The following is a 22,890-nucleotide window of genomic DNA, read 5'->3' as shown; positions in this document are numbered from 1 at the left end:
TTTTTTGTGGCAAACCTTTGGTAGTGAGGGGCTGCAGGGCTGCTTCTCCAAGATCAGGAGCTGCAGTGCTGACACTTGATATCTGCAAAACATTGAATCAAACCTAACCTCCTCACTAATTACTTTGGTCACTTTGAAAAATTAGGATTTGCTGCTGGACATTGACATTGTGATCCAAAATTAAGAGAACAGTACCTTTTGCTTCTGTATAGTAGCAAGTCGTACATCTTTGGCACCTGACAGTTAACATGGCTTTGTGGGTTGACAAAGCCAGCTGTTTGGCTTCAGCTTGCTACTAGGAGCTGGCTCCTTTTCTTGAAAGGCTTTTCTGCTTTGACAATTATTTTTGCTTGTGGCCTCAGATTTTATAGGAATGACTAATAATGAACTAATTTTAGTTAATGTAGCAAAGACTACAGTCTAAACTAGAAGTTTGCTTAGAAGGTTTTCAAAAGTTATATTGAATGAATCAGGACAAAAGTTCTGTGTGGCAATTAAAAAGAGGGAGGTAAAGGTTATTTATGAGGAAAAGGCTGGAATTAGGTTGGAAAGGTGAAAAAATTGTCACGGAACAGTGAATCAGTTGATGAATCAGTTTTTTAAAAAACTTCTTTCTCCACTCCCAAATATGGGTAAGAGTATTAGCCGATGAGTGTTAAGGGTTATATTACCACCTCACATATCCTTTTAAGCAATTCTTAAGTCTGCAGAATTGACAGTAAGCTTGGCATATTTATTTGGCTACTGTACTTTGCAATCTTACTGTGTGTTGTTTCTCAAAAGAAGGATAGAAAACAAATTTCCACAAACTTCATAATATTTATATAGCTAGAGAGATGCTGATGTTTTGTTTTACTTCAAGATTGGTATGAAATGGAATTACTGACTTCCACTTTTTCAGGGCTTTAGGCATTCTTTTGATTCATCTGAAATGCTTGTTCATTCAAAAAAAGGGATCTGTAGGATGTTAGATGAAAGATGTGAGAAAATCTTAATAAAGAAATATTTGTTCCATGTCAGAAGCTTTTCATCATGTTTCTGCAGGCATTTGTAGTGGATAACTCACTAGTAGTTATTTTCTTAAACTGAATTTAAGAAAACCAGTGTATGCAGAAAAATGCCAGCTGTAGACTGACTTAGTTGAAGGGGAGCCCTGAAGTCATCTGATCTAACCTCCTGCTCAAAGCTGTTCAGTCAAGGGTTGAATACCTCCAAGGGCAGACTCCCTCTGAGCAGCTGCCCCAGTGTTTGACCAGACCATCCTCATGGTGATGCCTGGTGGGAATTTCCTGTTTCATGAGTAGCTCAGCTATTCATGCAAGCCACATGAGTATTTTTCAATACTATGAAAAAGAGGGAAAAAGAAACATTACTTCACTGAAATTGCTCCAGTGTAGAAAGTGTTGTTAGAAGGGTGTCATGCTCAAATATTCTCATACATGAACCTGTCAAATTTTGAGAGGCTTTACTTAAAAGCATCCACTGGGATTGGTCACAAATTCTACATTGAAAATGGCAAATGACGTTGGTGGGATTATTGTAGGAAAGTGGCTGCTTCCTCTCTGCCTTCTTTTTTTTTTTAAAATTCTTTGCAGAGCTTCCGGTACCTAGTAGCCCGTGAAAGTTCCCTTGAGTTACAAACCTTTTTAAGGCAGTGTGATGCTGTGATCACACTAGTATTCCAGGCTGGAGATAAAATACTGCAGTGCTGAAACAAAGGCCTAGCTGAAAAATGCTCTTCTGAAGGTAGAGGAGGAAAAATTACTCATGATCATCTTCTTTACTGAAGGCTCCTATAAATTCTCTGGAGCTTTCTCTTCTCCAGCTTTCTGTGTATCTTCATAGGAGAGGTGCTTCAGCCCTCTGTTCATCTTTGTGGCCCTTTTCTGGACTTGCTCCAGCAGGTCCACACCCTTCTTATGCTGGGGACCCCAGAGCTGAACATGGTAGCCCAGGTGAGGTCTCACAAGAACAGAACAGAGGTGCAGAATCTCCTCCCTCAGCCTGCTGCGTGGCTGTGGGTAGTCTGTTGCTGAGGAGTGTAGTGTGATGCTGGCTTATGTTTCATTTGCATTCCACCAGCTGGTTTCGGTCTGCTTATGTGTACTCATGCTGTACTTGGATGGGGAACTCAGGGCAGGTGCAATTTGGTACAAATGGTTCTGATAGTTTTTAGTGCTTTTCTGCTTATTCCCAGTCACTAACTCAGAGGCTCTTAAAACATTATAAATGAGTCCTTAGTCCAGAATTATAAAAATTATTACAAGTAATTATACGAGAAACATCTATTTATTGTCTTTTTTTAAGTATATCGTGAAATACACAAATTTATCTCTCTTATTGCAAGATATATAATACAGAATGACAGATTGAGACTTAACTAACAAGTAAAATCTTTTTAGGACTGTTCTACAGAAAATGCAAGTTGGTTTCTAAGACAGAAGTTACTCATGACACCAAACTCTTCTGCCTAATGTTGCCTAAGGGCACACATCTCCGTGTTCCCACTGGACAACATGTTTACCTCAAACAAATTATTGCAGGTAAGAAAAATTGAGACTATAGCAATGGATATATTCACATAAATACTTTTCATAGTGTTGGGAGAATGCCAAGTCCATGGCCACTAATTCCCTGGTAGTTGTTGGCAAATCTCTGCTTCCAGGTTCACAGTCAGTGTTTAATAATGAACTGACTGGATTAATGTTAATGGAAAGCTAATTATTGAGATGGCTGGCATTTACTGGTGACCTTATTCTCTCTACTGTCAACTCTCCTTTTAAAAACACCAAAGCAGTGCTGTTTATCTTTGAAGTTTGGGAGGATTATTGTATATGTCTTATGTATCATTAGTCAGTTCCTTTTAGTTTGCAGCTTTTTTGAAATGAGGAGTGTACTCTTGCAATTTTTTTTTCCTTCTTCTGAGGGATCTCTAGTAGTCATGGTAACACTGCTTTACACTCCATTTGCACAATATTAACAATAACGTGAGGTTACGAGAGGAATGTGTCTTGAAAAGCACATGTGCTTTTCTTCAATGTGCTAGTCTTCAAACTTTCATAAAAGCTTAAAAAAAGAAAACAGAAGGTCAAAGAAATAGCCAATTTACTATTACAAAGGGTACTTCTTAAAATTTGCATATTAATAGTTGTACTGGTCACTGTACTTGGATTGCAGTATACATGGTAGAGACTTCTCAGAACACTTTTTAAACATCTGTTAATTGAGAACTGTTCTGACCTCCTCCTCCTCCTCCCTTCCTAATTCTTTACTAGTGTCCAGCTCTTGAGATCTTACTATCATTATACAATAGCTTTTTGAAATGATACTGCAAGAAATTATAATTGTGCAGTATTAAAAATCCGCTGTTTAAATTTAGAATAAATCAAGCTGTGGTACTTGGAAATTAATGAAAATGTTTAGATTTTCATATTCTTTGGGGATGACTCAAGATCTTTTCATCCTGTGTCTTGAATTGCTAAATAGCATGGAAAGAACATACTCAAGTTTTGAATTGGAAGTAGAAGGCTTCCAATTCTGTAATAAAAACTGGTGCCGTGGAAAGTAATAACTTTCCTAAAAGCGTGGGATGGTTTTATTTTTATGGTACAGGTTATTTATTTACTCTTTGTTTATTTTCGTATTTGTTTGTGGTGTCTGGATGTAGAGTACTTTTCATATTATTTGAGCTGTATTTCTGTCTGCTCTCTAGGGACAGAGGTAGTAAAACCGTACACACCTGTGTTGCCTTTTTTGCCACTGGATTTCCAAGAACCACCTCGCCATGATGGTGTGCATATATATTTAATGATTAAAATTTATTCCCATGGTCTGTTCACACAGGCACTTGACCACCTACAAATTGGTAAATATATGTTGGGGGGTTGTGTTTGGTTTTGCAGCAATTGCATTATTTTTAAAGATTCACTGTCTGAGTATTGTGACATTCTTATTGTTTACCTGCTTAACCAGGACTTACTTAAAACTTCTTTAAAACCTTATTCTCCATTCCCTGAATGTAAACACTTGTCCTCACTATAACTAGGAGTTGTCCATTACAGAAAGCTCTCTCCTGAGTGATGTATGTGAACTGTATCACACATCTTAGTTGATGGCTTTGCTGTCACATCTTCTGAGAATAGCTTCTTGTACTTCTGCAAAAGAAAGTAGGTCTGGATTATGGGACTTAATATGTACTTCCCTTTCCATTTCAGATACAGAGGTAGATTTTTAACACTGACTTTGCAAATGTTTGTGTACTCATATTGTGTAAAATCCATCAAGAGAAAACATTTTATCTGTGCATCTCTTCTTTTAACAAGAATGATCCTTATGTGAAGTGTATAGTACCTTTCTGAAGGAAACCCTAATATTACAAAGATGAAGACAATATGAAATGGCCTTTAAAAAGTCAGAATGCTAATTAGCTTGTTTTCGTCAAATTAATGTTTACTTTTTAATTTTTTAAATAAAGGAGACTGTATTTCTGTCAGCAATCCTGAAGGCAACTTCAAGAAGTCACAAGTTCAAGCTTCAGAAGATCTCCTTTTATTGGCAGGAGGCACAGGTTTCACGCCAATGGTCAAGCTGCTGAATTTTGCTCTGACTGAAGTTAGCTGTCTCAGGTATGTGGACTTCTGGACACACAGGCTTCAGTGTTATTAAAACAATTAACAAAATAAAATGGTATGAAAGCATTTTTCTTCAACTTACACCAAAACCTGAGATGTTTTAGGGAAGAGTCTGTCAGAAGCTGACTCAGCTTCCATTTGTTTGGTTATTGGCTACCATCAATGTAATGGCCTGATTTTGAACTTTAGTTGTGGTACAAATGAGCTCACTGAATAGAAACTTTGAGGAGGTGTTTTTTTAATTAGATTCACATGTGAGTGTCTTTTTTTAGTATGGAAATACTACAGTGTAGATACTGGATTTTGGACTGAGGAGGGTTGCAGCTGTTTACTTATGGCTTCTCTGTGATACATTAGAATAGTTAGCTAATGGTTTTCGCCTGTTAAGCAGCAGTAACTCATCGTTCCCAGATGAGTTCCAGTTTTCACAGATTTATATGTCACTTATGTAAGTACATCATTAAGTGTACTAGAATTCATTAAAAGAATGTGTATTGCATATGCATTCTGTACTATGGTTGTAAAATCTGCAAAGAGGCGTTATTTGTTCTTGGTCTAGGGAACAGGTTGTTAAGTTCTTCAGAACTACAGAATTAGTACTTCAGCTTTTGAAACATTGTTTAATTGTACACTAATCTTCATACTAAAGCTACAAAGGGTGACATAGACTGCAAAAGTTTGTTTCTAAAAAAACAAACCCTAAATCCAGATGCTATTCTTATATTGTTATATTTCAGCAGTTACATATAATTCTGTTTTGTGAGTAGGGAGACTGTACTGTTTGGCTCTTCCAAAATGTCCTGTACTGTCAGTAGCAGATAAAAAGTGGCTGATTCGCTTTGCAAATCCAAAGGACGAGTCTATTGTCTGACAAAGTGCTTGGGAACACATTTTTAGCTCTTTTCAGCACAATTTCATATGGGAACTCAGTGTTAGTTTGGGGTGCACAGCATCTGATTCTTTACTAGTCAAAGTAAGTGAATTTTTCCTTCTTGCTGTGGAGGTTGGTTAGGTGCTGGAGTGACTTGAAGTGAGACAGGTGCTGTTTCTATGTAGACTCTTTAAGGCTTTGTTTTCCTGACTGTTCTAGGCAACTTGTTTCCTTGGCCTTATATTTGCTTTTTAACCCTCAATTTATTTTTGAGAAAGTACTACCAGAGTGTCTTTTATATATGTATGTTTATCTGTATGAGATACTTATGTGTGTATATGTATATATGAGCAGTATAGATATGATCTGCATAGAGTTACCTTATTTGGAAAGTAATTACCCATAAGCTTGGATTGCATATCCTAGAACACAAATTGCAGAAGGCTGAGGAATAATCAGGAATGACTGAATTGTCACCTGAGGGTGCCAAAGCAACCTCTGTCTGGAGTGCTGGGAGAGTGCTGCTGAGCCTCTGGGGCTGCACTGTGAAGCTGGAGAATCTTCAGCTTCCCTGGGCAACATTTGCTGCAATGGGCTTGGATAATTAGATTTTCATTCTTACTGTCTAGACAAAGTCTGCCTATTATATTGTAAGTCTATTTCTTGCCTACTGTAAACGGGCAAAATAATTTGTCCCCTTCATAGCTGCACTTTCCTTTTGTGCATCAAGTCATGATGCTCTTTCTTCAATTTTGTTTCCCCTCTTACAGGCCAAATTATATTTGGCCAAAGTATTAACTATAAAAGAATATTGGTCCTCTACACTTCCCTTTTCAGATAAGGTTTTTTTGCTCCTTTTAATGGTTGTGTACAACTGCAGTCAGGTGGGTATGTTTCTTAAAGAAGACTGAAGCACAAAGGCATTAAACACTAGGTAGGGGGCTAATGCTCTTCTCGAGTATAGGATGCTTGTAATGTATTCTTGATTCTCCTTGATAGTTGTATCTTTGTCTCCAGCTTTTCATTTCAAAATTACCACTCTGTTCTCATATTCAGTTTTAATATAGTATCCCACTTTCATCGTCATTCTTGTTTGGAAGGCAATTTTTAAACTTTTTATCTCCTCTTCTTCCTCTGTGTTAAAATTCTTTAAGGGTATGTAACTCCTCTTTCAGAGTAGTCTTCCGTAAGATCTTGCATACCATGTTTTTAGTTCATTAAAATCTACCTCCCTTGAAGTAGTTTCCAGCATGTTAGATTAACTCTCTTTCCTTACAAAGGGCTGATTAAACTTATTTGTTATCTAAATTTTTGTCATCATTCTGTCAACCAGCTTTTTTTTACTGGTGAGGATCATATCTAAATTTCCACTTCTTCATTTTAGTTGTGTTATCCCTTATTTCCAGCAAGTCTGTGATCAGTTTATTCCAAGTTTGTAATTTTCTGTTCTTTATAGTGTTGAGCACTGAGCAAAACTGCAGCAGATGCATTTGTCTACCCTGGGGAGTACCAGTAACGGTGTCTCAAAACATTTTCTCCAAATAACCAGTTTCTACTTTTGTGCCCAATGAACAAAATGCATGGCTTTCCTATGCACTTTTTATTGACTGTTCCCCCACCTGAGTAACACTGAATGCTGTGGTGCACTGTGCCAACATTTAGAGGACTGCTTTAGTGTAGTGGGCTTTATTTTCCATGTTTTCAGAGAAGTGGGCCCTGGGAAGCATGTAAACATTCTGGCACATTCTAGTTTCTGAATAAGATGATTTTAGTATTTAAAGCTGGTTTGGGGCTGTTTTGTCTACACCAGGTAAGTTTTCTAAAGCTTGTTCAGTGTGTCTAATTTTGACTTATAATGCCTCTGGAGAAAGCAAAAAATATAAGTTAAAGGTTTCTGTGTGATGCATTAAGTTCTGATTCTTTAACAGAAACAATCTGCAGTTAATTTTAATTTTTGTTTTGTTTTTCTAAGGACAGTAAAGCTCATCTTCTTCAACAAAACTGAGGATGACATACTCTGGAGAAACCAACTAGAGCAATTAGCTCTTAAAGATGAAAGGTAATTAAAAGATTTGTGGAGAACAACTTGTAACATCTCTGTGTACAGAACAAGTCGTGGGGCTTAGACGAGCTGTACAGCTTTGGCACAAGGACAGATTCTGATTCTGTAAGCTCTTAGCTAAGAATATAATGAGACCTAGGGGGTAGAGATTCATTGCTCACAGATTCATTGTAGAGTTTATGTTGTCATGTTTCTGTAGGAAAGCCAGGGATTTGATTTACAGTGTTTAATAGATGTTATTGGAGATGATACGTTAGATGCGATGGTTTTTAGAACTGAGAAGCTTTTTGATGCAGAAGAAAATTTACCTTAGCCTTAACAAAAGAAAACACAGATATACAAAAAGGAGCACAGAAGAGAGAGAAGGGGAATGTGCCCCAGGAGAAACATTCTGAATTTAGAAAAGTCTTATAAAAATCTTCTTGGTGTCACTGGTTACGAAAATGCTTATGTAGAAATTAAAAGTTTAAATAGGCTCATTACTTAAAGTTTTTTTTAATAATTGTTGCATTTTGCCATCAATTACAATGTAATTGCAGATTAAAATGCAAGTAATGCACATTTAATGTCAACTTAATTCAGCAGGCCATAGTTCTGTCAGGAGACACAGAATTATCAGGTTACCCTCTAATTTCAGTTCCCTTGCTGTTACCACTAGATAAATTGTCACTGCTTAGATTTTATGTGATAAAAATAGGTTTTGTTTATGGTTAATTCTTAGTTGACTTCTTCCTCAGTAGAAATCACTTGTTCCTTCACAACACTGAAGTGAAAAATCGATACTATTTCATACCCTAGTGATGTCTGGCACATTCAAAGCTTTGTAGTCTAGACGTTTTGCTAATTTACAATGAAACCGTGTTCTCCCTTTCCATAGGAGCCTCAGATACAGAAGTGCTTGGTTTTTACTCAGTTACTATTCTTTTAATGAGTTTTTGAAACCAACATTCAGTAATGAATATTTTCTCATTGCTGAAATGGTACTGACATTTTCATGAGTTTAGCCAGGCATTCTTATCTCACTGCTTGTGTGTTGAGCTACACCAACATTTGTATATGAGTGAGTAATGGAACAGTAAAATCTGTGCTTAAGTATCTTAAGTGGTGCCAGCTGGGATTTTTTGCAAGGTGAAATAGAAAGCTAGAATTTTTAACATTGAAAGATTTGGTTAAATAAATCACAGTATTGGAAGTGATTTAACTGACTTGATCAGTAGGTGTGACTGAAAACCTGTGAGATCTGATACTGCAGTGGGGAGATGAGCAGAGCAGGAAGATAATCATAGGAAACATTAGCGTCTTGGTCACTAGCGTTTTGTGTAGCAGATTTCTAATCAGAGGTAATATTTATGAAATACTCTTCTGCTTACCAGGTTTGAGGTTCAATTCATTCTTTCAGAACCATCAAAAGAGTGGGTAGGTAAACAGGGAAAAATTTCTTCATCTCTTCTCTCTGAGTTTGTGAAAAGAAAGAGAAGAGACTCCAAAGTGCTTATCTGCATCTGTGGTCCAGCACCTTTTACAGAACAAGGAGTACAGTGAGTATTTTAAGTAATGAACTGGATGGAAAGTGAGAAGTTTTTCAAAATTTGATCACCTAATCAGCTGTAGTGTTTCTGATTTTGTAGTCTTTAAAAAACAGCCTTATGTTGTGTGCTTTGTAAGAAAACTTTCAAAATTAAAACAACAACAACAAAAAGAATTAAAAAAACCACCTTGCACCATATTTGCGGAGTATATTTATGTGTAGTTAAGTATCAGCCATATGTAAGTTACATGAGTTCTAGTAAGTTGTCTACAGCTTTCTAAAATGCAACTCTTTAACAGTGACCTTTTTTCCCAAGGTTTTAAATGCCGCTTTTAATTTGGTGTTCATAGAAAAGTTGGAATAATAGGAAATAAGCTTTCTTTGTTGGTATTAGCTTGATAAATTAAATTACAGAAGTAAAGTTCAAAGGAGTTGTCCTATCAGAAGCATTTTTCTCAATTTTTTTTTTTAATTCTTGCATTTATTTGTGTCTGTACCTAGTATTTTCTTGTTTTTATGCATGTTTTAAGATAAAAGTCCTCTAAATTCCTCTTGCCCAGCTTCAAAATATTGAACCAATATGATGTCATTTCTGCATTTCTGCAGTCCTACTTAAGTCTGGGTTTATTGGCCAATAATTATGCTGCCTCTTGAGAAATCTGAGATAATTCAGATATCTGTATTTATTTTTAGAAATTGTTTTCATTACCCAGAAAAGTTCATGTAGTATGTCTGCACTCCTGGGCATTGTCTGTTTTCTAAATTTACTTGCGGGGTAAAGTTGAATGTGCATGTCTGAATGAAAACAAGGCGATGGTGCTGAAGTTATGTTCATGTGTGTCTGTGGTGGGGTTTGAGTTACAAATATTAATATTGCCAAATTGATTTCTGACTTTCAGATATCTGAAGGATCTTGGATACTCCCAAGAAGAGATACACGCTTTTACTGCATAAACACATAGGAGGATATAAATGTTTATTTGTATAATTCAGTGTTATTTATTTATCTTCATGAATTTAAATAAGTGAGAAACAATTTTGTAAGACTTGAAATTTCACTCTTGGTACCAAATTGTTTCTTGGAAGAAGCATTTCTTTGAAAAAAAGGTTTTATACTGTGTTTTATCTTCTTTTTGTAAATATTTTTGCTAATATTTAAGTCATCCAGGGTATTAATTTATTGTAGAGGCAAGCAAAAAAATGTAGTATACATTATGTCAGGTGTTTCATATTGTTGGTTCACAAGAATTCTTAAATTTACAAAAAGCTCTGATTAAGGTTTTGACTTGATAAAGCTTATTATTTCTTACTGTAAAAAGTCCAAAGAGCAATACTGTCTGAAATTAAATATTGCACTGTAACTCAGGTAATCGGTCATTGAAAAATTTTCCTTTTCATCTGTCTCCATTTGACTTGCAAGTGATCCAGATACATTTTTGGCTTTGTAAACAAAGAAGAAAAGTACCTTTGGTAAAACACAAAATTTACATCAAATAAAAAAAAACCATTTACATATTTACATGTATTTCTGCCTTTTTGTATTTTCAGTTAGGTGTTATAAAGAAAGGTTTCCACAAGCTTAAAAACTCCAGCTGAGAGCTCAAAACAGAGCCATGGAGTCTTGGTCTATTACAAAAATTCCCATGTGACCATGTAACTGATGTCAGGCATCCCTTGTTATGACACGGTCTGAAGTTAGAAACATGACAGCTCAGATACCAGGATCGGGACCACAGAAATACCTAAAAATATTTGACAGGTTGCACTAGTATTAAATGAGGTTATTTCCATCAGTGTGATTTTTTTACACTCCATTATTAAAAATATGTTGTCATGAGGCAGTAATCTGCAGCCTAATAGTATTTTGGAGAAGAAAGCAGTAGAGCAGCTACTGTCCTTCTAGATGTTGTCATTAGTATGCGTAGGTCTTGTTTTTGTGTCACATCTAGTACTGTTTATGTCTTCTGGTTGTGTTGAGTGAGTATTTCTTCCTCCTAAGAAGCAAGACTGGTAGTTGTGGCATTAATGCATTCAAAAAAATGTTTTACTGATATCCTGTAAAAAGGATAAAATTGCTGTCTGACAGTGACTGGATATGCTTAACTGAATTGTCATCTCTTCAGTGCCCTTCCTCAGTTTATTGGACTTCGAAGTTAGAAGAGGATCTGGTTGACAGTTGTTGCCCATATGTCACAAATTATTTCAGAATACTCTACTTGAGAGCAGTCATAATTTGGTATCTATAGTACCGTTAAATGGAGGGACACTGTTCAAAGTTCCAAAGTGAACTTTCTGCTGAGATAAGCAGAGATGCTTCTTTTCCCCAGGACTGGTTCTCAAAACCTTAGGCATTTTGAGGATTTTTTCAGATGTAATTTAGGATTAATTGCCATACCGATAAATTTTTTCAAATTTCTGTTGGAGTTTTGCATAGATCTGTTATTACTCATAACAGATCTTTGTGTGAGTAGCTCAGCAACAAATGGTCATTTGACATTACTTCAAATTGCTAATCTAGACATGATACAATTTGTTAAAACTGCCTGAAGTATCTTTTAAGTTTTACTTATATTGTTCTAATACTTGAAAGACTTGTTGCGGGTTATAAATTTTATAATACATTCCTAAAGTGATGGCCACCAGGCTGAGCATCTAAAATCAAGTAGAAATGTTTTTTGAAGGCAGCAATGCCCATGGTCTGGCTGTTTGCATTAGGAATCATCCCAGCCTTAATGCAGCTGTTAAAATGGAGTTGCTGGCAGTCAGGTTTTTTTCTTAACATTAACCATTATTACTGGCGATGTGGCACAAAATGTTTTGACAGGAAAGCAGCCCTGTGCAGAAGGACCTGGGGGTGCTGGTTGACTCTGGCTGAACATGAGCCAGCTGTGCCCAGGTGGCCAAGGCCAATGGCATCCTGGCCCCTATCAGGAACAGTGTGGCCAACAGGAGCAGGGAAGGGATTGTCCCCCTGTACTCTGCAGTGGTGAGGCTGCATCTTGAGTGCTGTGTCCAGCTCTGGGCCCCTTTACTCTAAGGATGACATTGACGTGCTGGAGCAAGTCTAAAAGAGACTTGTGAACAAGGCTTGCGAAGGGTCTGGAGAGTGACTCACTCATATGAAGAACAGCTGAGGAGGGAGCTGGGGTGGTTTGCCTGGAGAGGAGGCTCAGATATTCTCACTCTACAAATGCCTGAAAGGAGGCTGCAGCTAACTGGGGGTTGGCCCATTCTCCCAGGCAACCAGTGGCAGGACAAGAGGGCATAATATCAAGCTGCACCAGAGGAGATTCTGTTCGGACATCAGGAAGAAATTCTTCAAGGGCTGTCAGGCATTGGAATGGGCTGCCCAGGGTGGTGGTGGAGTCACCATCCAATAGAATGTTCAAGAAACAACTGGACGTGGCACTTACTGACATGGTTTAGTTGACAAGGTGGTGGTTGTTCAAAGGTTGGACTTGATGGTCTTAGAGGTCTCTTCCAACCTAAATGATTCTGTGATTACTGGAAGTTTTCTGTGTTGATATGCGAGCCGGTGTTGAAAAGGTCTATCACACAGCAAATTGTGTGACTTGCAAAACAAGCAGGAGAAACCAAGTACTTAAAATACACAGTTGAGTGCTTCCAGTACATTTCTTCAATATACTGTTCTGTGGTTAGATGAATATAAAAATGTTTTGCACACAAAACAATTATCTCTGCTCATGTAATCACTACCTTACAGCTTTTTTTTTTCATTTGTAGGATGATATTGAAAGTACCATGACTGCTTTTGTCAAGATGAGTACTTTACCACTCTTTCATTCTTTGCATTATTACGTGTTTAAAAGGGGCAAAGGATGAAATGACAGGAAAAAAAATTAAAAAGTTTTAAACACCTTACAGTTCAGTGTTTTATTCTGTCTATTTGATCTCCCCAGAGCAGCAGTTAGGTTGAAAATGAGTTGTCTAAAATGAGTTGCCTGCGGCAGAGCTGCATTTCCGAGCTCTCTTTGTAACCACTAGAATTCAAATCAGCACAGCCTGTGCAGGTCTTGAGAGCTGGTTCAGCTGTGCTGGATGTGGGATTAAGGGTGCCTAGGGACATTTGAGTTCAGTGGCAAGCCAGACCTGTCAACAGCATTTCTTTTGTTTGCTTGTTTTTCCTTCCATTTATGCCTGTCAGACAATGTTTTCTATACATCAGATGCCCAGTTTTATACCTAAATCTGTCTCAGTATCTAGCTCTTTGATCACTAGTAATGAAAAGAAATAGTACTGTCAAAGCAGATTTAAGTTTTTTGGTAGTTTTGTTTTTTAACTGTCTTCAGGGTTTTCCTGTATATGTTTATTTGAAATATATATCTGCACTCCTAAAGAATTAATACTTTTATGATTTTCCTGATCTTCCTTTAAATGGTCCTATTAAAAGAGCAGTTTTCACACAAACAGCAGCAAGAATAAACTTACTTCATTTTGTATTCTATAGATATTTAAATCTACTTGGAGAAGGGATTATATAATTTTCCTAGGCTAGTCTGGAAAAATTTGGATTGACAAAACCCCAAACTCTCTGTACCACAGCCCTTTCAACTTCTTGAGCAGATAGTCTGAATATCTGCTATTATAAAAGCTGCCAATCACTGAGGGGAAAAAAAAATCATATTTTTACAGAGCTGTCCTAGAGTGTGTGATCAGTGGCTTAACATTCTAGTCAGAGTCCGAATGTACTTAGTTCTTGGCCAGAGTAAATATTCTGTGGTTGTCTCTCTATACAGTCCTATGAGCATGCAGTACAGATTCTCTTAGTTAACTACCTGCCTTTCATTCTTTGATTTTCCTGTTATTTGGATACATTTCATGTTTTCCCAGCTGGAATTTCGGGGCAGGCCTGCGTTCTTAGTTCCCATGGAAACATACTACTGTCTTCACACAAACTGGACATGCTGAGTTGCTGTGGCAACACAGGTAAAAAATTCTAGCAGGTGTAGAAAAGTGTCAAGCCCGTGCTGGCTGCTAAGCCTGAGCATCTGGCATCTGCCAGGAGCTGCTGCTGGATGCCCCAGAGGGGAGTGAGGGTCTCCCTAGGATGCAGATGATGGTCTGAAACCTTAAAGTGGCAAAATGTTCCTCCCAACTTGCATATCTTTCTGCATTTAACCATGAGAAATATGCTTGCCTTGTGTGTTTTGTAACTTCTCAAGGGATTTATTGATTCTGTTATTGACTGGGCATGTAGAGGTCAAAGATGAATTTCTGGGTTTTTTCACTAACTTGCAAACATTTGTAGCTGAAATGTACCTGCTAGCAATCCTGTCTGTGCTAGCACGTGCAGGTAGAAAACATGGTCCTGTTGGAAATATTTTCTCCTATTTGAAATGAGGAATCAGTTTAAAATGCAGTGAGATGAGGTAAGGAAGATCCACTTATTGTGGATTTAAAAGCAAGTAAAAGAAGGAGTTTTAATCAACTTGCAAAAGATAAAAAGATAGTTACCTAGCAGAAAAAGGAGGGGTGGGAAAGCACTTGAGATTATGTGATAGAGGAATAAGTGACTTCATGCTGGTTGAATTGTAGTCATACAAGAGCAGCTTTTACTAATGTAAAGACAGGTATGTTAATTAAAGCACAGTATGATATGACCTTTCTACCCCTAAGTCAGAAGTGGTGCCTGGCTTATTCCCAGTTAAGAGGAAAAGAGTTGCTAAACCAATTGACCAGCTCAGGATGAGAAGAAAGGGCTCATCTTGTTTCCCTTTTGGTCTTGTTGATCTCCGCTTTGGACTGTGTCCCTCTTGATCAGATGAAGGTCAGTGCAGAACACAAAGTAAAATTTTGAGCATCAGCTCCACAAAAGATGAAGAGGAGACAAACCATTTTAGAGAAGTCATCTGCTTCAGTTAAAGTTGTGGAAACTACACCCTGAATGGTGTTCATGGAGAAGCCAGGGAGGTCCTACTCTGATGCGTATTCCAAAATGGCAATATGGGAGATAGGAGTAACAGGTCTCAAAGTCAGCTAATTGAGAGGTAAAAGAAATTATGTCCAGGAAGGTTATAATTTAGGGGTTTCTGCCCCAAATCTTCATGACTGGAATGATCCATTCATATGTCAGTGCTCTAAGTGGTGAAAGGCTTTCACAGATGGTTTTAGACCACGGAAGGGAGAGAGAAAGGAGGATGTATACGATGTAACTGTGTTAGATTTTGTGGGGAAGACATCAAAAAATTAGTAACACGAAGGTAGGTACCTAAATGCAGGGGCACAAAAACTAACTCCAGGAGGCACAAAGAGCAGCTGGGTGCCTTAGTGCTCACCAATGTGAGCAGTTGTCATGTATGTCTTAAGGAAGAGACTTCTGCCTCCACAGCAGGCTGAGCCACTGTTGAAAAGTACTTCCAGTGCCTCTGGTAGCCTGGACTGTTTGGAGCTGTGGAGTTGGCTCCTAAATAACACAGTCAGTGACTAAGGTCATCTTCACCTGCTGCCTCCCTATAGCCATTCAACAAGATGAATTAACAAAAGCAGAGTAGACTATGGCAGCATGTTTTAAGTCTAAAAAGGTGTTTAAATAACCATCTTAAATCCATCTAGTCTCCCTTCAACATTCTGCATCATTCCTCACAGGAAAAATAAGTTCATTAACAGGAATTCAGTACACTAGTCAAACGAACATTGTTCTTTAGTGATGCAGAAATTCCTGGGCAATTATTTTTCTGTAAAGACTACTGAATAGGAAAATCTTAAATAATAAAAATTCTGGATAACTAGTACCTATATGCAGAGATTCCTCTGCATATTTTGAAACCAGTGAAACTATTTTAATAAATTAATATCATCCCTACTGTTTTTTCATGAACTTTAGGAAACTTGCCAGCAAAGTTTACATGATAAGTTACTCCTATGTCCGCGTCTTAGGAAACAGTCAGGAACTTGACCAGCCCTCCCAAGCTGTCATCCTGGGACCTGGTGCAAGAGTTCAGTGCACCATAGGCCTGAGTGGATATTCAGGCTTTCCTCTAAGTAGAGTCAGGTTGTTCTTGCATTTCTTTTGGTTGATGATGCAAACAGCTACCAAGGCCTTATAATGTATTTTATTCATATTGGAATAAATCAACAAATCAGTATTTTAAATGTGAACCTATAAGGCTTTCCTTACCTCATCTCCTAGACTCTTAATTTATATTTAAGACTTAACCTCTCAAAAACTCTCCTCAGGAGACCTTTGATCAGGTCTTTGCGATGGTGTCTGCAGAACCACACATGGTCAGTGAACAAGGACAAGAGAGGGAATTCTGTATTGATAATATACCAGATGTTCAGTGTATTATTTTTCAGACTTCTTGTTTATACATCTGTTTGTCCAGTGACACTAATCTCTAGCTTAGTTTGCCGTATCAGTGCTGTTGTTTCAAAATGTTTCTCCACCCTAATACCTCCACTTCATATATATATAACCACTATATATCTTATATACTCCACAACACTCATGACTGGTGCGTGTCTCTGTCCCCTGTACCTAACACTGTGCTCACCATTCTCCTCTACTCTGTGCTGCCCTCTTTCCTTTCCCCTTAAGCTGAGTAACTGAGGAACAGAATTTAGTTAAATTCAGATCAACCATCTCAAATTTCAGCTGGAAATCTGTTCTTTCTCAGACACAAAGCTGCTGTGCCCTCCTCTTTTATTCTTATTTCAGTTTGTCTAAGACAAGAAATAGTGTCTCCCAGCAAAACACATCTTGTTAAAATAAAAAAACCTCAACACAGCCTTTTAGCATATGTTGAGGACATAAGAACATGGTGTCTTGCATATGTAAAGGAGACATTTGCCAATCTCTCTTGATAAGGCCTTGAGCTAAGGTATAATTTAGCACTCCCTGACATTCTCTTAGTAAAATAAGAATAATTTAGTTATAAAATATGCTAGTGTTTCTACAGCTACAAAAAGAGCTTCTCCCAGTCCAGCAACTAATTGCTTTGGAAAATAGTTTCTAAAATATGCATAGCAAATAAAGATCTGGCAACAAACTTGCAAGTAACAGCCAAACTTTTATGTAGTCTCTGATGATTAGTGTGACTACTTCAAAATGACTACAAAGAAAAATTGAGTGCATCTCCTTCCTTTTTTCATCCTTTGCCAGAAGTCAAGAAAAGGCATAAATCCTGTGCATAATCTGCTTAGTTTTTTCAACTAGAAATTAAAATTTTGTATATTCTTAAAGGCAGCAGAAAAAAATAATTTCTATACTGCAAGCTAAGGATGATTAAAAATAACTGCTTGAAATATGTTTCATCAATTATTAACCTTTTATTGACAACTAGTAGTAAAGACACTGCTTTCAGCTCCCTCTGCCCATCAGTTGCCATTGAGAGAACTTACAGTGACCTCTACTTCGATATCCCAATATGTCCTCCAGCAAAATTGTGCAGCAGATTTAATGCTCCTGGTTTTGTCTGTGCTGCATCATAAAGGTTGGTTTTGAGGTACCTTTGAACCATAGTTGTTTATACCAGAAGCCATAAGCTGAGACCAATGGACAGCTTAGACTGTGCTGGAGCAGTTTAATCTATTAAAAAGCCAATGTGTTAGAGCAAGGTACTGAGATGTCCTGATCTGACACACAAGCTGAAAGCACCAAAACTCTTTTTCTTTCAGGCTCCTGGCTTGATTCTCTGTATTAGTTTCTCTAGCCCAACTCTGGAAACTATCCCATGCCATGAATGTGGAAAATGCATGTAACCTTGCCTCTCTGGATATGGCTGAGATCCTTTTGACAGTGTGAAGTGTGGGCTTCTTGACAGTGGCAGGCATACTTTTTTCCATTTGCAGATGTGGCTATAAAGGGGTTCAGTCATCAGTGAATATGTGGGCTCAACAAAACATACATACATATAGCAGAATAAGCAGGAGATCTGAGGAGTTGAGAAAAAAAATCGCCTAAACTGATTTCCTACCCCGGTCCTGTAACAATGGTATAGTTACCATAGCAATGAAAATGTTGCTCAGCATAAGAGAGAAATTAGCTGGACTGATGGACCATGCCATGGGTGGTTTGGAACAACACTTAGTTCACATTCCATTCACTGGGAATAAAGCCAACAGAACAATGTCACATTTAATAAAACAGGAAAATAACAAGACCACAGCATGTCTCAGGTGAATAAATTCTACAGAAGAAGACACAGGATACAATTTTTGTTTGTATTCTATGCGTGGTTGTATTTATAATGGCATGCAGCAGTTTTGGCAGTCTGGACAGCTTCCTAAGTGAAAGTGTGTTTGCTTTTATTTCCCCTTTCAAATAGACTGGTATCATGGCATTGTTTGCACATAAATTTTATGTACTCAAGGGAGAATGAGTGTGAGGCAAATTCAGAATTTGTATCTTGTTAAGCTGTGTACAGTGAGACCCAAAGACAGTGGAATTTTACTCTGCAAATAGTAATTACATAATATAAAAGATAATAAATAATTATTATATACATTTTTAATGCAGTGGAATCTCCTCTTGGTGAAGTTCTTAATCAAATTCTAAGCACGGCAACAATGCTTGTGAATTCTGTATTGGGATGCTCACTGAACACTTGAAAAAGGAGCTGACAGATCAAGACCGCAGGAAGTGGGGTTATCTGGAAGTGTCTCTAAATGTGTGCTGCTTGACAGGAGAGCAGGATAAATCCATCACAGGCACAGGGCTTGCTTTATTGTGTGACATTGGAAGTGACTGATCTTGTAACTGCAGAAAGATCCTTCGTGTAGGTTGGGGCTCTCTGCACATTCAGCTCGATGCATGTTTGGTCTAGGAAGCAGGGTCACTGTCACTCTCATGGGGTTTTCTGACCTTGCTGGTCTTCTGTGAGGGCACAGCATCAGTGGGACATTCCTCTTTCATCCTCAGTCCTGACCTTCTGCTCTCATCTCAGATTAAATCTAGGTTGAAAATTTTATAGTGAAGATGCTTCAGTCTTGTCATATTTCACTCATCAAATTGGCTCCTTTTTCTCACAGAATGGAAAGCTGCTGGCCATGCCTTGCCCACCAACTGCCAGGAAGCCAAGAATGTAAAAGCATGCAGGGAGCCATGTTGTAATGCATTAATTGGGTTTATATTTCATCGGATTTGTAATGTTTTTTCTATGTATCATGTGATCTGTCCTTGCCCATCAGTGTCCACCCCCCACACTGAAATGTAACCTAACTCTGTTCCCCTCTCACTTCTCCCTGATCGGGTGATGCCTCTGGGTCCTGCCTCTGGGCCCTGCCCCTGGGGGAAAAGCCCCAACTGGGGAGGGGCCAGGTCTCTCTGGCATCGGCGAGTCATCGGGAAAGGTCTCCAGCAAGCAGAGCAGGACTTGAGAATAAAAGCTGTAAAATCCCACCTGGTGCCAGAGAGCAGACTCTTACTTTTGCCATCAGCGGTCGTCTAGTCTCGTGGAGAAAAACTACAGAACCACTGGTTTAGCCTCCTTATATGCCCCTGTGTCATGCAGGGTGGGATCCACATCCTGTCAGTGAAGTGGCACAAACACTTTGGGAACCAAGTGCAACTCAAAGGTTTTAGTAGAAAGAAGATGGGCAGTATCTTGGAAAGAGCGTCCTCAAAGGCAGCCCTGTTGTAGAGAAGGTTTTTCTCTGAGGCTTGCTAAAGAGTGGTCCCATTAGCCCAAAGGAGACAGGTAATGAAGCTGCCCAGCAAAGCTGCCTGTCCTGTTTCTGCTGGAAACAAACATTTCTCAATACTTTTGCAGAGCAGCTGTTATTGTACTCTTTGCTCTGTATGATGGAAGGTATGTTTGGCCCACACTTCTTTGGCACTGGTTCAGCAAGGGATGGGCCTGGCCAAATACGGCTGCAATCTATGTGTCATGTGCCTCAGCAGATGCTTTGGAAAAGCAAATTGAGGTGCAATTGGCTTAGCCTACTTCTACTCACTTATTCCTTTGGAAATAAAAGATGCTTTTGATCATAAGGTTTAGTGAGTGAACTCTCCTTTCCAACCTAGGTTTGTGTGTTGCAAAGTGCTGAAAATAGTTTTAGCAGTGGTTTTGTCACCAGCAATGAGTGTGAACTCCTAGGCACTGAAAAACCTCACTTCTGGCTGATCCTGTGAGAGTGTCTATTTTAGTACGCAATTGACTATATAGATGTCTATGCTGGGACTGAATGTACTGCCTACCCTGGGTGGTTGTTAAAACTGGGATGAAACAACAATGAGAACTGAGGTTCTTTATCTAAAGCTGACTTGGGCTCTTCAGTATCTGTCACTTACGAAAGTGTGGACTTGGAAATAGTGCCTGCTGTCTTATTACTAGCTTGGGATAATTTCCTGTGTTGGTGGAGGTGAAGGGCAGCAAACACTTTGTTCCTTCTCTCCTCCTCACTTCAGCCTTCACTGAAGAGAAGAAATGGCAACATAATAGAGAAACACAGGTGCTGAGGAGAACATGAACTTGACACAACCAGCAATTTCAGAATGCCTCAGAGCATTCCTTAGAAAAATGCCAAGATAAATGAAAACAGACCAGCTAAATGTAAATGTTTTGACCAGTGGGTGTTATTTTACTGACATGTTCACAAGGGTGTTTGGATATGGGAATGTGATGGCTAAAGAAGTGTTTGAAAAGGAAAATGAAACCAGCATGAAAATCTATAATGTGCCTGCAGAAATCCAGGGATGAAAAGGTGCAAAGTGTTACCTTTTTTTTTATTTTTTTTTTCCCCTTTGGTTTCAGTGAGCCCAAGATCAGGCCCTAAATGCACATTCTCCTGCTGTCATCTGGGCTTGCAGGGGAGTCTTGTGATGAACATAAGTAGTAAATGTCTTCTTCCCCACTTCACATTGGGTAAAAAATGTTTGGCACAGGCAGAATTTAATCAAAGTGCTAATTTGTTTCAGGTCTCCCCTGCTTCTTCTGTAAACATTGTGGTTTTATCAAGTCTACATTGCTGTTGAAAACAAATCCTGAAACTGTTTTTTAATAAAATCTACATCATCTGTGAAAATAATCTGTTATGAATTGCAGGGGTATAATTACCACAGTCACTGTCAGAATTGCTTAATTTAAATCCTTTATCCCTTTTTTCTGTGGAAGAAAAGGAACTAATTATTGCAGGGATTCCCATCATTTACAAAGAGCAAGATTCTTAAAAGAAATTCAGTTCTTTGGTGGTAAGTGACTTTTCTCATCCCAAGGGGCACTGCAAGGCTTGTCTGTGTGAACCCCAGGGAGATGTGGGTGTGAGGCCTTTGTTTTAGCTTCTGTGTTTGCCAAGTGCAGGCATCTGAACGTATATACTTAATTTGCAGAAAAAAAGTCTGTGCACATCATCTTCTAAAGCAGAGTCTCTGCTGGTACTCTGAGATGAGAGTAAACCATGTCCTCCTGGATCATTGGCAGCCAGTGCTGCTGGTGGTGCATGTTTAGGCTGACAGATGGAAGATTTATTTACAAAATATGTCCCATCTTCCCTTAGACATATTCATGGATATATTATTATATTGCCACTGCCAAGAAATTCTGATCTGTTCTAAGGACCTGGAAGTCTGTGGTGAGCATCTTGTGTGTCCTGCCTGCCTGATCATTGGCCTCTTTTTCTCTGCAAGGATCCAAAATATCTTTATTTTGCCTAACGACTACATTGCCTGGCAAGCTGTCTTATATTTATTCCAATTACCGTCTCTGTCTTTTTTATGCTTTTCACTCTTGGTAAGGTACTTTACATAACATAGCAAATGTGTCAAGACATGTTTACACTGTCTTTTGCTTCTACCATCAAAGAATTATCCTGGCACTATTAACATATCCTATTTGTGCAAGTCACTTTCTGAAATATCTGGTAAACCATATTACTTGGCTGGTATTGCCATTAGTTCTGTTAAAAACCCCACCAGCTTGATATTTTAATTGTTATTTTATCTGCTATGCAGCATGATACTCTTTTAAAACATACTCTGGTAGGTTGGCACAAAAGAATGGTGTTGTCAAAAAGTTACCTTTTAGCCATCTTTTTCTGTCCTCTTTAGACATGAGATATTTTTTCCAAAGTGGTCATTGTCCTGTAGTGTGGAATACTTGAAGTGTCTTTATTGAGTCTTGTTGAGTTGGAGCTCACTGTTCTGTCAGTCTGGTCCTCAGTGAGCCTTCAGTGACAAGGTGAAGCCTGGGGTAGATCTTCAGCAGTCATGGTTTTTCCAGAACTTACTGCTAATTACTCTGATTTCCATGTTCCTTTCCCAGCTGTAATCTTAACAATCTCCTTCAGAGTGAAAAAGGATAAGTATGAAACAGACCAGTCTGGACCGGAGATGGGATGTAGTCAAGAAAAGGCTGAAGAAGTGAAAATGTGCCAAGACACGTCTTTTTATCAGCTGGTTTTACACAGAATCATCAAATGGTTTGCATTGGAAGGCACCTTAAAGATCATCTAGTTCCACACACCCATCAAGACTTTTCTTTTTGTTGTGGGTTATATCCTGTAGTTATTTCTGACACTTATGAATCTGACATTCCTCTTATGTCAGGCAGTACCCACTGTCCATTAAGTTGGTTGATAAATGATCATACTCAGCAAGTAGATGTGCACAAATGCCATTTGCAGTTAAATTGGATAGCAAATCTTTGTGTATTGTTTTAATAACTGAAAAGCCCAAGCTAGGAAGATTTTAAGCTGTACAACATGCCCTATTCCTATTTAAGTTATGATATCCATAACAGCGGGGCTCGTTTAGAAGTAAACCTAGTATTACTCTCTCCTTTGGGGAGGGTAAGATTTGAACTTAAACCCATCTTCAGGAGTTGCATAGCAATGTAATTTG

The 22,890-nt window shown here is 38.3% G+C and overlaps 1 protein-coding gene across 4 annotated transcripts in view; it reads left to right on the top strand.

Annotated features, from left to right (window-relative positions):
* LOC120750278 (cytochrome b5 reductase 4) overlaps positions 1-10,617 on the top strand; it is a 30,883-nt gene extending 20,266 nt beyond the window's left edge. For all 4 annotated transcript variants that reach the window (XM_040058742.2, XM_040058741.2, XM_040058740.2 and 1 more), the window contains 6 exons: positions 2,403-2,543; positions 3,713-3,865; positions 4,475-4,625; positions 7,475-7,561; positions 8,938-9,102; positions 9,992-10,617. In XM_040058742.2, coding sequence (XP_039914676.1) covers positions 2,403-2,543; positions 3,713-3,865; positions 4,475-4,625; positions 7,475-7,561; positions 8,938-9,102; positions 9,992-10,046 — 752 coding nt within the window. In that variant the 3' untranslated portion in view covers positions 10,047-10,617. The remainder of the gene's footprint in view (positions 1-2,402; positions 2,544-3,712; positions 3,866-4,474; positions 4,626-7,474; positions 7,562-8,937; positions 9,103-9,991) is intronic.
* The last annotated feature ends 12,273 nt before the right edge of the window (positions 10,618-22,890 follow it).

Source organism: Hirundo rustica, chromosome 3 (assembly GCF_015227805.2).
Source record: "Hirundo rustica isolate bHirRus1 chromosome 3, bHirRus1.pri.v3, whole genome shotgun sequence".
Taxonomy (NCBI): domain Eukaryota; kingdom Metazoa; phylum Chordata; class Aves; order Passeriformes; family Hirundinidae; genus Hirundo; species Hirundo rustica.
The sequence above is the reverse complement of the archived record's forward strand: the minus strand, read 5'-3'. Positions and strand labels throughout refer to the sequence as shown.